Source organism: Penaeus chinensis, chromosome 26, assembly GCF_019202785.1.
Source record: "Penaeus chinensis breed Huanghai No. 1 chromosome 26, ASM1920278v2, whole genome shotgun sequence".
Taxonomy (NCBI): Eukaryota; Metazoa; Arthropoda; class Malacostraca; order Decapoda; family Penaeidae; genus Penaeus; species Penaeus chinensis.
The window spans coordinates 6,718,298-6,735,797 of record NC_061844.1 but is presented as its reverse complement, the minus strand read 5'-3'; the positions used below and the strand labels follow the sequence as shown (position 1 = coordinate 6,735,797).

Here is a 17,500-nt window from a genome sequence, read left to right as displayed (position 1 = left end):
CATAACTATGAGAATAAGAACATTGGATGTATTCTAAGACAGAAAAAACAAATAAAACATAAAGACAAACAAAGTCTCATACACATATATATGAAAGCAAGAATGCACAATATGCTTGCGACCGTCTTGTAAGAGTTGTCACAAGGTTTTGAGGAAGTCTGTGTGACTATGTGGGTGTGTTTATTTTATTATTATTTTTAATTATTGTCTTGGTTTTATTTTTTTTTCTGTGTAAAAAGACAAATTACTATGAATAACAATATTATATGTAATAAAAATGGATATAAATATCAATTCATATAGTTACATTGTATATTGTAAATAAAGGGTTTGTTTTCATCTGGTTTAGTAATTTAAGTAACGTTTAATTGCTTGAATTGCTCTGAGAACATAAATTTACAATAATAATAAAACATACATAAAGATAATTTTAGTTACTGTCATGATTAACTAAGTTAATCGTTTGTTTAAGCTCTACATATTTTTTTTATCCCTTTCCTGTTATTGTTATTTTTAGTATGATGATCATGATAATGATTATGATTAATATTATCACAATTATCATTATTATTATTATTATTATTATTATTATTATTATTATTATTATTATTATTATTAACACTATAGTTATAATTATTATCATTATCATTATTATTATTATTACTTTCATGATTACTTATTGGTATCGCTATCTCATTGGGGGATATCCGTAGTGACGGCGAACGTGGTTATAGCCTGGGGCAGTAGTTCCTATGGAAGAAGGAAGGGTCGGCATCCGCTTCACGATTAGCGGACCTCTTGTGAAGGCGAGGTCCGTAGTGGAGGCCATAGCTGTAAAGGTAGCCGTAGCCTCGATAGTAGACAGGTCATGTCCATTGATAGCAGGGGTCGGTTCGGTGTCCGCTACGCGCTTTTCGACTGGGGTAGTGCAAGCAAGGGCTGCCATAACTGCCGCCTGTTTAGGATCTAAGACGGTGAAGCTTAATATTACCTACAAAAAGTTACCAAAAGATTTTCAGGGTTATTTGCTGTAGCCCCTACGGTAGCCATAGCCGTAGGCTTAGGGGTAGCCGTAGGTGAGGAAAGGAGTACTGTGAGTGTAGTAGAAGTGTGCAGGTAATGATCATAAAATAATATAAATAATTATCATAATATTCATAATAATACTATCATTGTTATCACCATTGATATCAAAATTAATACCTCCCAGCCTCCCAGCCAGGGAGGTAGAAATGCTTCCACTTCCAGTAGTAGAACCATTATTGTCATTATTATTACTATTATTTTTTCTATCATAATTATTATTTATCTTTAAGTTCCCTTGCTCAATAACTACTACACAACTACTGGAAAAAAAACTTATTTCCAAGAACATGGGCCATTCAGAATCAAAAGTGGAAAATTCATAGATTCATTATTGGGGAGATATGCTTGTGGAGTTTACAAACATTGATTACATCCTGGCAATAAGTGATGCAAGAACGAAATCTGGACCCATGCTGTTAAGGGTGACAAGTCATGAATTGTTTTCAGTGTTAATATCCCTAACCCCTGCGGTAGCCCTAGCCCTAGCTGTAGGGATAGCCGTAAGTGTAAGGTCGACCGTAGCTATAACCTACAGAGTAGGAACGTAGTGGCTCTACAAGAAGGAAAAGTCGGCATCGGCATCGGCTTCAGGATCAGCAGACCTCTTGTGAAGGAGGGCTTCATGGTGGTGGCTATAGCTGTATGGGTAGCCATAGTCTCGGTGACAGCTTGAGTAGCGATAGCCACGTCTGTAGATGGCGTTGCTAGGGTCAGCGTCTGCTTCTCCCTTCTCAACTGATGAAGCGTAATCAAGGGTTGCCAGAATCAATACCGTCTGTTCAGGAAATAAAACAGTGTTTTATTGAGTTACAATAAAATTAGCAATATAACAAACCCAAACCTCAGTCATTGTCCTAAGAATCCCAAGGACTGGTATAATCTCAGTAGAGGTGATTTAATGGTAATACATCTAAAGTAACCAAATATTACTTGGAAAACTCGCACTTCTTACAAGAACATCCTCCCTTTGACTTACAGGATGACTTCGGTTCGAATGTCTATGGAACTAGCTAGATCCTAGTTGCACACTCCTTTTAGTGCGTCGCGTGGCATGGTTGGTCTAGTACTGGCCCTTCGGTCTCGTACCCGGAGTGACCTTGGTTCGAGTCCTGGTCAGGGAGAATTGTTATATATCTATATCAATGCGACATTGCATTATTACATCTTTCATATATATACATCTCAGTATATCTGACTTCGGTTTCGATTTTTTAAATCAATTTCCACCAAGTGCCCACGGGGAGTGTGTGTAAAACCTCGCTATCATTACTTAGGTATGAGTAGATAGGTAATGTCTATGGGGCTAGGTAGATCCTAGTTGCACATTTCTTTTAGTGGGTCGTGTGGCATGGTTGGTCCTCTGGTCTCATAACCGGAGTGACCTAGATTCGAGTCCTGATCTGGGAGGATTGTTATATATATATATATATATATATATATATATATATATATATATATATATATATATATATATACATTCACACACACGCTTTTACATCCAGTACATACAAACATGTATACACATATGCATATATATATATATATATATATATATATATATGCTTACTTGCCTGCTTACCTGGTCTGGACTGTTTCTTCACATATATAAATGCCTAAATCGTGCCTATTTTTTACATCTCGGTTTTATTATTTTATCATTTTTAGTTTCTTTTACTAAGTCTTCTACTTGTTTTTTAAGTATCCGTGCCAGGTATTTTATTTGTATTATAAGCGGATCAGCGGAGTACCTGAATGCCCACACGATACAAATGGCCACAACAGGATTTTTCGCTCATACTGTGTAAGAAAAAAAAAACTAAAAAAACCAGCCTGCTCCGAGACACGGACGTGTTTCTTCTCTCAACCCAAGGAACTTTAGAGTGGCACCACAACCGTCACGGATCCATACTTAGAAGATAAGTGGCTGCTCATTTTTATCCATAAATGTACTTACGCTGTATGTTTGTCCTTAAACGCTTAATGAGCCAAACGCATATTTTTAAACTGTTTCCGTCTATAATTAGCCGTCCATATAATTAGTGTTTTAATTCGCCGTCTTAGTTATTCCATTTGCTTTATTTTTACCTTTTGTATCTTCGGTGTTATTTCATATGATTTTACTTCCGTGTTTTATTGGTTTGGCTTTGTTTTTATTTCCATTTTACCTTCACTTTATGGCTAGGCTTTCATTTCATCTACGGGTTTTATGAACGAGCTGGCGAGGTATTACCGCTACCACCCACCTACCACTGCCTCGCTACGCTACGTTCGCTCCCGTATTACCCCAGGGAACTCGAAGCTCACTTGCTGTCAGAACCTTTCACGGGGCCATGCTAATGAATTTATACATTACATTATTGCATTCTTAATATATTAAACAGGGGAATAAATATTGCAAGAATAGCATGAGAGACACAGTATAGCTCTCATATATATATATATATATATATATATATATATACATATATATATGTATTTATATAATGTATACGTATATATATATTGTGTATGTATACATATAAATACGCGTACTTTCTATAAATATATATGCATATACATGTATATGTACATAAGATTATATGCACTGTATATAAAAGTATACATATATAGTATATATAATCATATGTACACGTATAAGTACATATCCATATATGTATTTATACAATGTATGCGTATATGTATTTAAACCTACACACACGAATATATAAGAGTGTATGTATATTTACATGTATATGTGTGGGCATGTGTATATCATATATAATTTGTTTAAAATTGTATACGACACATATATTTACGATATTCACAGTATATTTGTGCATTTACCCATGTATGTATATATATACATATATATATATTATGATAATACGAATAATAACAGCAGTAACATAATAACAATAATAACAATAATAACAGTGACAATAACAACTGAATAAGAACTACACAATATTTCCCTTCGTGTAATGCTAAGCCTTTATACCACATGCATATAGCCAGCGAGTAAGTATAGTCAGCAAGAATGTTGGAGTAACAATGCTAATAATAACCATGTGACTATATTAGGATGATGATAGTAAAACCAATACTGGTGATAATAATACGAATGGTAATAACAAAGACAATGCTAATAATAATTAACTAGCGAAGGTAATGTTAAAGCCGTAGGTGTAAGGTCGAACGTAGCTATAGCCTACAGATTAGGGGCTGTAGTGATTGTACAAGTAGGAGGGGTCGGCATCGGGTTCAGGATCAGCGGACCTGTGAAGGCGGGGTCCACTGGCGGCTGTAGCCTCGGTAATAGCTAGGGTAACCAAAACTATGCCCGTAGAGGGGGAGGCTATGGTCGGCGTCCGCCTCTCGCTTCTCGACTGGAGAAGCGCAAGCAAGGGCCGCCAGGAGTACTACCGCCTGTTAAGGAAATAAAGCAGTGGGGTTTAACCGAGTTACAGTAACACTAGCATTATATACAAACCCAAACTTCAGTCATTAGTCTAAGAAATTTGCAATGTATAGTTTTAATCTTACGTAAACAAAAATAACTAACCAATAGCCTCGTATTTGCTGCTTGTGCGATTGACAGTGGTCGAATGTGTCTGGAAAAATCTCTTCACTTCTTCTGTCCGGATCTTCCATCTTTGGACGCAGGATGACTAACCTCTGGAGGAATCGACGTCGGAAGCGAATAACACGGTGCGACTTCGCCGTTAAGGATGAATTATAAGCAATTTCCATACCTATATATACCTACACATGTATAAATATACATATATAGGAGTATGTGTATATATTGGTATTTATGTATATTTGTATGTACATATATTTCTTATATATTATAGATATAGGTTTATAACATATATATACATATATGTATATATAAATATCACTAATGATAATTATGATGAAAAAAATATGGTAAGAATAAAATAATGATAATGTAATGTTTCATTTCTAAATTTCAACATATTAACATTTTCAATCCCTTTCTTAAAAGAATAAAACTTGTTCGCTGTCTTTAGAGGTTGTCCCACATAAACGTAATGACAGTGAGCAGGTAGTTACTGTGGTTATGATTATGATGATTGTTATTAACATTGCTATATTATAAACCATTTCAATAGTTTTGCTAGAATAATCCGGAAGAATGTTGGAGTAACAATGTTAATAATAACCATGAGAACGATGATCTGGAAGATGGTAGTAGTAATAGCACTGAAGATAATCGTATGGTAATAAAGCCAATGCTAATGATAATGGCACTAGACACGGTAATATTATTTGAGGATGTGAATGAATAATAATGATTACAATATACATGGCATTAATAAAAAAGGAAAATACATAGATTCTTTATTGGGAAAAATCTCCGTGGAGTCCACAAACATTTCTTTCAACCTGACAACAAGTGATCCAAGAACTAAATCTAGATCCATACTGACTACGAAGTGTTTTCAGTGTTAATATCCATAGCCCCTTGGGTAGCCATAGCTGTAGCTGTAGGGATAACCATAGGTGACGACAGGAGCGGTGTGGGTGTAAGAGTAAGAGTGCGGGTGAATAAAGGAGGCTTCAGCTTCTGGTTCGGCCGACCTCTTGTAGAGGGCGTGGGAGTGGCCATAGGGATAACCGTAGGTGTAAGGGCGAACGTAGCTATAGCCTACAGAGTAGGGGCGGTAGTGATTGTACAAGTAGGAAGGGTCGGCATCGGCTTCGGGTTCAGGATCAGCGGACCTCTTGTGGCGGAGGCCATAGCTGTATGGGTAGCCGTAGCCTCGGTAATAGCTAGGGTAGCCATAACCACGTCCGTAGAATGAGAGACTAGGGTCGGCGTCCGCCTCTCGCTTCTCGACTGAAGAAGCGCAAGCAAGGGCCGCTAGGAGCACTACTGCCTGTTAAGGAAATAAAGCAGTGGAGTTTAACCGAGTTACAATAAAACTAGCATTATGTTCAAATCCAAACTGAAGTTATTGTTCTAAGAATCTCAACTACCGCTGAATTTTCTGAAAAGCTGATTTAGAAGTAACGTATAGTTTTAACCTTTTGTAAACAAAACTTACTCGTTTATTATTCGAGTTCCAGTCAAACTAGCCGGATATATATAACCTAAAATTGAGTCGCTGTCCTAAGAGTCTCGATTAATGCTAAAATATCTATAGATACTTTAAAAGTAGGGCATAGTTCTAACTTTAAATAAACAATTACTAACCAAAAACCTCATATTTGTTGCTCTAGCGACTGCAAGGCGTCGAATGTGTCTGGAAAAGTCACACCAATTCTTTTATTCTGAACTTCCGTCCTTGGACTTGCAGGATGACTAACCTCTGGAGGAATCGACATTGAGAGCGAAGAATGTGGTGTGAATTCGCCGTTAAGGGGATATTATAAGCAATTTTGGCCATACGGATTACCATACGCACACACACACATACGCATATATGTGTGTGTAGATATTTCTGTGTATATATATGAAGACATTCTAATTTGGTACCATATAGTAATAAACAAAAACATATAAACACTGAAAAAAGAAAGAGACAAAGCTCCCCTTACATGTTTGGAGTGGATATGGTTGCACTTTAATTTTATAGACATTCTCTAATCCACTGTTTATAAGCTTAAGCGTCTTTCCAATTAAAACTATATTACCCTTTTAAACTCATTCGTTGTATGAATGTAGAAATGATAATTTTACAATAGCATACACACATATATATACAAATATATTTATTTATTATACATAATATATATAATTAATATATATATATATGTATGACAATAATATAAAAAAAACAAATAGAAATAATTATATATATAACAGCAATCATAACTAAGAGTGGTAGGAGGGGCAACTGTGGTAAAAACTATTAGTGTGGTTATATTCGGTGCAAGGGCAGCAGTCGGAGGATATCTCATGAAAGCGGTGGTGTAGCCTTAGAAAAGTTTTTTTTTTTTTCTTAACGCAGTTTTGCCTATGAAGTACACACATATTTATATATCTTGGAGACCAATATTCTTCTCTATAAAAGAAAAGAAAATTAAATGTAAATTAAATACGTGTTTGATACACACATATACATACGCGTGTGTATATATTAATTCTATATACAGTACATATAATAAAATAACGTATACATATATGCATATATATATTTATATAGTGTATGGGTATATATATCATGTATGTATACATATATAAGTGTACAATATACAATATATATATGTATAAGTACATATGTTTATATGTACTGTATATAAAAGTATACTCATATATAGTGTATATAATCTTATGTACACATATACATATATACATATGTATTTATATAATGTATACATATATATTTATAGCTACGCACATGCCTATATATATGTGTGTGTGTGTGTTTGTATGTATATTTACATGTATATGTGTCTACATGTGTATATTATATATAAAAAATATGTATTCATGTTTGAAATTATATATGATAATAATAACAGCTATAACAAATAACTATGGTAAGAATAGAATATGGATAATGATAAGAATAACAAAATACTACAACTAAAACAAGAACAAGAACAATAATAACATTGACAATAACAACTGAATAAGGACTATGTCCGTGGGTTCTTTGCTTTGATCTTATTAGCAGTAACCTTTGGTTCTTCTATTTTGGTATCCTCTGGGATATAGATTATCTCGGGCTTATTAAAAGAATACAGTATTTTCATAAATATATTCCTCACCCTGTACATCACAAATACACTGAATCGTATACGGGAGTTATCAGGAGTGCCGTCAGTGAAGTGTTGGAGGACGAACTATCCAAGCCAAAATTGTCATGCACCTGGGGTGGAATAGCACAAGCACAAGATAGTCACTGGTAGAGCGGGCTGCAGCTAGTCAGCTACTCAGCACAAATAAAAGAGGCAGCAGATATCAGCAACTCGCCATAAATAGAGGCTGTAATAAATAGTTCCCGTTAAAATAGTTTTGTTCCTTAATTTTCACTATATCACTTCACAGCACTTCACCGTATTTTATTCTTCACCATTCACCATTTGTTGAATATATAGATATATACTCGCACAATATGTACAAAATAAATTAAGTGGACTTACAAGTGTTCAGGAGTGGAGCTCGGAGTAGAGTGGCAAACCATAGATGGTTGACATGAGGCTTTGGTGGGGTCGAAACTGCCATCCGAACGGTGGAGGCGAACCAAAGGGACACTTACACCTCACACACACACACCATATACGCACAACACATACGTACAATTATGCAGAAACTAAATAGTGAAACCATCACAAACACAAACCCTTTACAGACTACACAATAATTCCAGTTATCATCCCACGTGTATATAGCCATCAAGTAAGGATAGTCAGCAAGAATGTTGGAGTAACAATGCTTATAATAACCATGATGACTATATTAGTATGATAGTAAAAACAATACTGATGGTAATACGAATGTTAATGACAAAGACAATCGCTATTAACACTGGCAAAGGTAACATTAACGAGGAGGTGCATGAGGATGGTTACAATACAAATGGTATTAATAAAAGTGGAAATTTCATAGATTATTTATTGGGGAAAATGTTCGTGGAGTTCACAAATGTTTATGGCATCCCGGCAACAAGTGATGCAAGAACGAAGTCTGTTTTTAGTGTTAATATCCGTAGCCCGTGGGGTAGCCATAGCCGTAGGTATAGGGATAACCATAGGTGACGACAGGAGCGGTGTGGGTGTAGGAGTAAGTGTGTGGGTGAATAAAGGAGGCTTCAGCTTCTGGTTCGGCCGACCTCTTGTAGAGGGCGTGGGAGTGGCCATAGGGATAACCGTAGGTGTAAGGGCGAACGTAGCTATAGCCTACAGAGTAGGGGCGGTAGTGATTGTACAAGTAGGAAGGGTCGGCATCGGCTTCGGGTTCAGGATCAGCGGACCTCTTGTGGCGGAGGCCATAGCTGTATGGGTAGCCGTAGCCTCGGTAATAGCTAGGGTAGCCATAACCACGTCCGTAGAGTGAGAGACTAGGGTCGGCGTCCGCCTCTCGCTTCTCGACTGAAGAAGCGCAAGCAAGGGCCGCTAGGAGCACTACCGCCTGTCAAGAAAATAAAGGGTGACGTTTATTTAGTTCCAATTAAGCTACCTGGATATACAAACCCAAAATTATGTCATTAGTCTAAGAATCATAACTAATGGTAAAATTTCTGTAGAGATACTTTAAAAGTAATACATAGTTATAACCTTAAATAAACTATAATTACTAACCAATAACCTCAAATTTGTTGTTTGGCGATTGTCAGTGGGTGAATGTGAGTGAAGTTACAATAAAACTAGCATTATATACAAACCCAAACTTAAGTCACGGTTCTAAGAATCCCAACTACTGTAAGACGCTTTAAAAGTAATACATAGTAAACAATCGTTACTAACCAAGAATTTCATCTCGTTGCTTTTGCGATAACCAGTGAGCGAATGTGTCTGAATGAGTCGCTAGACTTCTTTTATACGGAAATTTCGTCCCTGGACTTGCAGGATGACTAACCTCCGGAGAAATCGACGGTGGGAGCGAGGAACAAGGTGCGAATTCGCCGTTAATGAATAATTGAAAACAATTTATGCATGCGCGGATAAACATACGTACACACATACACTCGCACACATTGGTATATTGTACATTTCAACATTTCACTCTACATAAAAAAAAAAAAAATTAAAACAAAAATAAAGTTTTAAGTGAGTGTATCCTAACACATTTTATACATTCATACACGCATACATGTACACACAAACATGAACACATATGCTGAATATTTATACATTGTATAAACCTATATATATATATATATGTAATCATATGTATACTTACATATATATAAATATACATATGTATAGGTACATTTGTGCTTATATAGGTGTAGTGTACACACACACACAAATATGTATATCTGTATGATTATATGTAAATATATGTGTGCGTATGTTTCTTATATTTTATGGACATATATGTTTATAGCACTTTATATACGCATATATATAAAATATTGACAGTATATGTATATATATTTATATATATATATTCAATAATAACAACAAAAATAGCTATGCCAAGAATAAAATAATTATGATAATGATAATAGTAGTAATAATAAAAAAAACAATAATAATGATAATCAAGCAATAATAAGAACCAATAATAATAATAATAATAATAGCCAAGCAATAATAATAATAATAAAATGACAACTGAATAAGGACAGCACCATGAATCAATGCGATGAAACGGCCAAAAAAATCTTAACGGGTGTGGTAATTTTAAAAGACGAAGGACTGGCTTGACAGGACAAGCTTAATCAACCAACTAAAAAGGCAGACTGTAAGACTGAAATGGCAAATGTGCCTCGGACCGCGGGCCACGTGTTTGACACTCCTGGACTACACGTAATCATTAGCATGGCACAGTAATATTGTTCGAGTAATGCTAAACGGTAATAGTCATGTATGAAGCCAGTGTATAAGGACTGCATTCGAAACCCCTATAATATGAACGAGCAAAGCACAAATTTTGCTTTTCAGTAGATGTATTTGGACAAACCTTGGACGGCTCAGACCTTGTATGTTGTCTGTTGTACGATAAAATAAATATGTCCTGTCTGATGATAAATTTTATAACGGTTCATATGTGCCTTTCCAAAAGTCATTGACTGATCATTCGTCTTATAATGTTTGGTTTCTACTTTTGAATTACAATTGATTGTCAATTTCAATCCCTTTCTTAAAAGAGTAAATCTTGTTCGCTGTCCTAGAAGCTGTCCGAAATAAATGTAAACGCAGTGAGCTGGTAGTTATTATAGTTATCATTATCTCGGTTGTCCTTACCATTGCTATAAACATTTCTATAGTATTGTTAGATTAATCAGCAAGAATGTGAGTACAGTGCTAATAATAAAGAAAACGAAAACGATGATTAGGATGATGATAGTAACAATAGTACTGAGGATAATACAAATGGTAATAAAGCCAATGCTAATAACAATGACACTAGGAAGGGTAATGTTAATGAGAATGTGAATGAATAATAATGATCATAATGCGCATTGTATTAATAAAAGTGGAAAGTTCATTAATTATTTATTGGGGAGAAATGTTTGTGGAGTCCACAAAAAAAATATTGCATCCTGGCAACAAGTGATGCAAGAAAGAAGTCTAGATCCAAACTGATAACGGTAACGTCAGTGTTAATATCCATAGCCTCTGCCGTAGCCATAGCCGTAGCCGTAGGGATAACCATAGGTGACGACAGGAGCGGTGTGGGTGTAGGAGTAAGTGTGTGGGTAAACAAAGGAGGCTTCAGCTTCTGGTTCTGCCGATCTCCTGTAGAGGGCGTGGGAGTGGCCGTAGGTGTAAGGTCGAACGTAGCTATAGCCTACAGAGTAGGGGCGGTAGTGATTGTACAAGTAGGAAGGGTCGGCATCGGCTTCGGGTTCAGGATCAGCGGACCTCTTGTGGCGGAGGCCATAGCTGTATGGGTAGCCGTAGCCTCGGTAATAGCTAGGGTAGCCATAACCACGTCCGTAGAGTGAGAGACTAGGGTCGGCGTCCGCCTCTCGCTTCTCGACTGAAGAAGCGCAAGCAAGGGCCGCCAGGAGCACTACCGCCTGTTAAGGAAATAAAGGGTGAAGTTTATTATTTGAATTCCAGTCAAACTAGATGTATATACAAATTGAAAATTAACTCATTCTTCTAAAAATCCCAAATAATAGTAAATTTTCTGTAAAGATACTTCAAAAGTAATACATAGTTCTAACCTTAAGTAAACAATTACTAAGCAAGAACTTCATATTTGTTGCTTTTGCGATTGCCAGTGATCGAATGTGTCTAGAAAAGTCTCTTCACTTATTTTATACGGAACCTCCGTCCTTGGACTAGCAGGATGTCTAGCAAAGAACGTGGCGCGCATTCGCGGTTATGGATGAATTATAAGCCATTTTGGCACATACGGATTAACACATGCACACACATACACACATATAACTTGGTAATATATACTAATAAACAAAAACAACAATGAGAAAACACGTGGATCAATAAAAAGATAAATGATAGAAAACAACAAAAAACAAGTTTTCCTAACATCACTGCAGTGGATATGGTTGCGCCTTGATTTCATAGACTATATTACCCTTTTAAACTCATTCGCCGTATGAATGTAGAAGTGATGATTCTACAGATACAAGATACACACACATATATATTTATATATATTATATAAACTTCTTTATATAGATATATGTACGTATACATATATGCATACATGAAATTAACATATTCAAATACATATTGCTGAATTATTTTAATACCAATATAACAACTTTAGAAATAATAATATATATTACAATGATCATAACAACTAAAAGTGGTGGGAGGGGCCACTGTGGTAAAGCTGCTAGTGTGGTTATAATCGGTGCAAAGGCAGCAATTTCCTGAAGGTGATGGTGTAGCCGTAGCCCTAGAAAAGGCAAAGAGAGAATTTTCTTTAAAGCAGGTGTGCTTATGCAGTAAACGCACATATTTCTATATCTTGTAGATTTCAGAATTTTACTCTAGAAAAGAAAAAAAATGAAATGTAAATCAAATACGTGTTTGATACACACATGCACGCACTTATATATGTATATATATTCATGTGTGTATGTAAGCAATATATATACTTTTTATAAACAGTACATATAATCATATATGCACATACATATAAGTATATATATATATATATATATATATATATATATATATGTAATGTTTACGTATATCTGCATATATATACATATACGTATACATTATATAAATATATATACATATATACATATGTACATATAATTAAATGTACTATATATATACACAAATACGTATATATAAATGTATACATACGTACACAAACGGATTACCACAAGCACACACACACACACACACACGCATATATATGTGTGTGTGTGTATGTGTGTAGATATTTATGTGTATATATAACGACACCCTAATTTGGTACCATAAAGTAAAGAGCAAAAACATAAACATTGAGAAAACTCATGGATCAACAAAACGTTAACTGAAAAAAAAAAAAAAAATTGACAAGACTTTTCTCACATGTCTGGAGTGGATATGGTTGCATTTTATAGACATTCTCTAAGCCACTGTTAATAGGCTTACACGTCTTTCCAATTCAGAATATATGACCATTTTAAACTCATTCGTTGTATGAATGTAGAAGTGGTAATTCTACAATAAGAGATACACACACACGCACACACGCACATACACACACACACACACACACACACACACACACACACACACACACACAGTATATATACACGTCTTTTTATACATATGTACATAGACATATAAACAGGCATAAAATTAATATATCCAGATGCACATTGTTGAATTATATTAATGACAATAATATAACAACTGAATGTGGTGGTGTAGACGTAGATTTTTTTTCATAAAACAGTTTTGCATATGTAGTACACACACATAATAATATATCTTGTAGACTTCAAAAGTTTATTCTAGAAAAGAAAGAAAGAAAAAATTGTAAATGATACACACATGCACGCAAGTATTTATATATATATACTTTTATAAACAGTGCATATAATCATGTATAGACATATGCATATATACGTATATATATTTATATATTATTCATATAATGTATACGTATATATGTTTATCTTTATATTTTATGTATATATATACACGTATATACGTGTACAATGTATAAATACATATATATGTGTAGATATAATATATATGTACATATGATTATATGTACTGTATATGAAAGAATACATATATAGTATATATAATAGTATGTGAACAAAAAAATATATACGATATACGTATATACACATATATATTTATGATATATATACAGTTTTTATGCCACGTATATATAACTAGCTAATAATATTATACTAATGATAACCATAATGACGACTATGATTAGGCTGAATATATATACCTACACACATATATAGGTGTAGTGAACTATATACCTATATATCTATATATATGTATATATATATGTGTGTGTGTATGTGTTTGTGAATGTGTGTATGGTTCTTATATATAAATATATATGTTTATAACATATATATATGATTATCTATATATATAATGTATACAGTATATGTATATATATGTATATATATATCATTAATGATAATGATAATATCAATAAAATAACTGATAACAATAATAACAGAAATAATAACAATAATGATAACAGTAATAATATTAATAATAATAATAATAATAATCATAGCAATAATAGTAGTGAAATAACATCTGAATTAAGACTACACCTGGGCTGTCAAACTCATTTACCGCAGGGGGCCATAATCATGAGTCGCCGCAAACGGCTATATGGTTGACTTAAAAACGTAGACTTTACAAAAACACAATGGTAGAAAAAAAAAAAATATGTGGTAATCTTGAAAGACGAAGGGCAGACTCAGTCATGTAAAAGGGCCGACTGTAAGACTGAAATAGCATGTACCGCGGACATGGGAGTGTGGCGGACCGCGTGTTTGACACCCCTGAACTACAAGATCATTAGTATTGCAGATATATTGTTCGAGTAATGTTAAGTGATCAAACTCGTGTATTAAGCCAGAGCATAAAGAATGCATTCGAAACCCCTATAATAAGAACGAGCAAAGCACAAATTTTGTCTGTTGCAAATATATGTTGCTTTTGTTCTGTCTGATGATGAATTTTATAACGTTTCATATGTTTTTTTGTTTTTTTTCCAGAAATCATAGACTGATCATTCTCCTTGTGATGTTTGATATCTACTTTTAAATTTCAACAGATTGACAATTTCAATCCCTCTATTAATAGAGTAAAACTTGCTCGCTGTGTTTAGAAGCTGAATGTAAACACAGTGAGTAGGTAGTTATTGTAGTTATGATAATGTTAATTGTTATTATCATTGTTATATTACAAATATGTATATAGTATTGATAGATAATCAGCAAGAATGTTGGAGTAGCAATGCTAATAATAACCATGACTGCAATGATTTGGTTGATGATAGTAATAATAGGACTGAAGATAATACGATTGGTAATAAATATGCTGCTAATAATAATGCCACTAGCAAAGGTAATGTTAATGAGGATATGAATGAATAATATTTACAATACACATGGTATTAATGAAAGTGAAAAGTTTATAGATTCTTTATTTGGGAAAAATGTTCCTGGCAAAAATTGATGCAAGAACGAGGTCTTGATCTATACTGATAATGATAATGTCACGAAGTGTTTTCAATGTTAATATCCATAGCCCCTTGGGTAGCCATAACCGTAGCTGTAGGGATAACCATAGGTGACGACAGGAGCGGTGTGGGTGTAGGAGTAAGTGTGTGGGTAAACAAAGGAGGCTTCAGCTTCTGGTTCGGCCGATCTCCTGTAGAGGGCGTGGGAGTGGCCGTAGGTGTAAGGTCGAACGTAGCTATGGCCTACAGAGTAGGGGCGGTAGTGATTGTACAAGTAGGAAGGGTCGGCATCGGCTTCGGGTTCAGGATCAGCGGACCTCTTGTGGCGGAGGCCATAGCTGTATGGGTAGCCGTAGCCTCGGTAATAGCTAGGGTAGCCATAACCACGTCCGTAGAGAGAGAGACTAGGGTCGGCGTCCGCCTCTCGTTTCTCGACTGAAGAAGCGCAAGCAAGGGCCGCTAGGAGCACTACCGCCTGTTAAAAAAATATAGGGTGAAGTTTATTATTTGAGTTCCAATCAAACTAGATAGATATACAAACTGAAAATTAAATCATTGTTCTAAGAGTCCCGATTAATGGTAAAATATCTATAAAGATATTCGAAAAGTAATACATACTTCTGACTTTAAGTAAACAATTACTAACCAAGAACCTCATATTTGCTGCTTTTGATGCTGCAGGAGGTTGAATCTGTCTGGAAAAGTCGCGCCACTTCTTTTATTCGGAACTTCCGTCCTTGGACTTGCAGGATGACTAACCTCTGGAGGAATCGACGTTGAGAGCGAAGAACGTGCTGCGAATTCGCCTTTTTGGGGAAATTATAAGTAATTTTGCAACCACATATACGTGTAGACACTGTAGACACCCTATGAAACTATAACAAAAAAATCACAAAAATCACGTCAGTGGAGTGGATATGATTGTGGCTTACGTAGGCGTTGTTTAATTCACTGTTCATTAGGGCTTTAATTTCGGACTATATTACCTTTTTACACAAAATCGTCATATAAATATATAAGAAATAATTCTACAATAGTTGATAAACGCATATACATTATGATATCTGCCTGAGCGTATCCTAACATAATTGAGAAATCCTAATTATGACTTATCTAAATTTAATGTAGTATGTAGTAGTATGTCTTAACGGTCTTTAAGCTTGTGGTGGATTGAATTTATTCTTCTCGTCAGAGTGTATCGAATATGCACCGCTCATAAAAGCAATCAAATAATTTCCTTTAGTCTATAATCTAATTACAGTAAACAGGTGGCATATTACAATGGGTTTGATATTAGCAATAATAGATATCACAAAATGACAAGAATATATTTTTACTAAATACAAATGAATGGTAATCTTAACTTTAATCTTCCCTTTGTCTTCTAATTATAGCTCAATAATCATTACGAAAAATATAAGAAAAACAAACGTGAGACAGAATCGAGACAACCAGCCCCAAGAACCTTCAATTTCCCGGTAGAACAAGATTTTTAGCACCCGCCACTCACATGTCTGCGTGTGTAGGGCGTGGTGATAAAACTGCTAACTACTTTCCCAATTGAATCATAAACATTTAAACAAATCAACCGTTTGTAGATGATTATTACAATTTACTGCAAAATCAATATCGATGTTGATATTTATATATTTATATGTATATGTGTGTATATGTACACACACATATAATTGTATATATACATGTGTATGTGCAAGTATGCAACACATATTTGTTATGTATGCTAGAATGCGCTTATACAAAAATACGTTTTTATCTAGAGTGTTTTATTGAAGTCTACAGGATATGCGTACATTATATGCATAACAGTACAATGGAAAAGTCCCTCCCTGCCATGTCTAAGGCTGGAGCTACACCACCACCTTCACAAGATATCCTCCAACTGCTGTCCCTGCTCCCAGCAATATAAACACACCAGCCACTTTTATCACAGCTACCCCTCATATCGCTCCTACCTCCAATTCATTATGATTATTGTCATATATGATTATTATTTATTAAAAGATTATATTGTTATCAATATTATCAATAAGCTATGTGTTTGTTCATACATATTATATTCATAAAGACACACACACACACACTTATAAATATATTATATGTGTGTGTGTGATCATATACATATAT

General features: G+C 34.7%; 4 protein-coding genes across 4 annotated transcripts; all 4 read right to left on the bottom strand.

The window, feature by feature from the left end:
- Window positions 1-5,417: 5,417 nt before the first annotated feature.
- Window positions 5,418-6,319, bottom strand: LOC125038842 (shematrin-like protein 1). Its single transcript, XM_047632445.1, has 2 exons — window positions 6,287-6,319; window positions 5,418-5,969 (listed from the first exon to the last, which is right to left on the bottom strand). Exons 1-2 carry the CDS (start codon window positions 6,296-6,298, stop codon window positions 5,538-5,540), a joined length of 444 nt encoding a protein of 147 aa, XP_047488401.1. The 5' UTR covers window positions 6,299-6,319; the 3' UTR covers window positions 5,418-5,537.
- A 2,320-nt stretch (window positions 6,320-8,639) lies between these two features.
- LOC125038841 (shematrin-like protein 1) lies at window positions 8,640-9,533 on the bottom strand. Its single transcript, XM_047632444.1, has 2 exons — window positions 9,505-9,533; window positions 8,640-9,169 (listed from the first exon to the last, which is right to left on the bottom strand). The coding sequence occupies exons 1-2, from the start codon at window positions 9,514-9,516 to the stop codon at window positions 8,738-8,740; spliced, it is 444 nt and encodes a 147-aa protein (XP_047488400.1). The 5' UTR covers window positions 9,517-9,533; the 3' UTR covers window positions 8,640-8,737.
- A 1,653-nt stretch (window positions 9,534-11,186) lies between these two features.
- On the bottom strand, window positions 11,187-13,248 carry LOC125038994. The gene is made up of 3 exons (XM_047632711.1): window positions 13,213-13,248; window positions 12,468-12,674; window positions 11,187-11,729 (listed from the first exon to the last, which is right to left on the bottom strand). The coding sequence occupies exons 1-3, from the start codon at window positions 13,246-13,248 to the stop codon at window positions 11,310-11,312; spliced, it is 663 nt and encodes a 220-aa protein (XP_047488667.1). The 3' UTR covers window positions 11,187-11,309.
- A 2,057-nt stretch (window positions 13,249-15,305) lies between these two features.
- Window positions 15,306-16,029, bottom strand: LOC125038830 (shematrin-like protein 1). The gene is made up of 2 exons (XM_047632427.1): window positions 16,002-16,029; window positions 15,306-15,830 (listed from the first exon to the last, which is right to left on the bottom strand). The coding sequence occupies exons 1-2, from the start codon at window positions 16,011-16,013 to the stop codon at window positions 15,411-15,413; spliced, it is 432 nt and encodes a 143-aa protein (XP_047488383.1). The 5' UTR covers window positions 16,014-16,029; the 3' UTR covers window positions 15,306-15,410.
- Window positions 16,030-17,500: the final 1,471 nt, after the last annotated feature.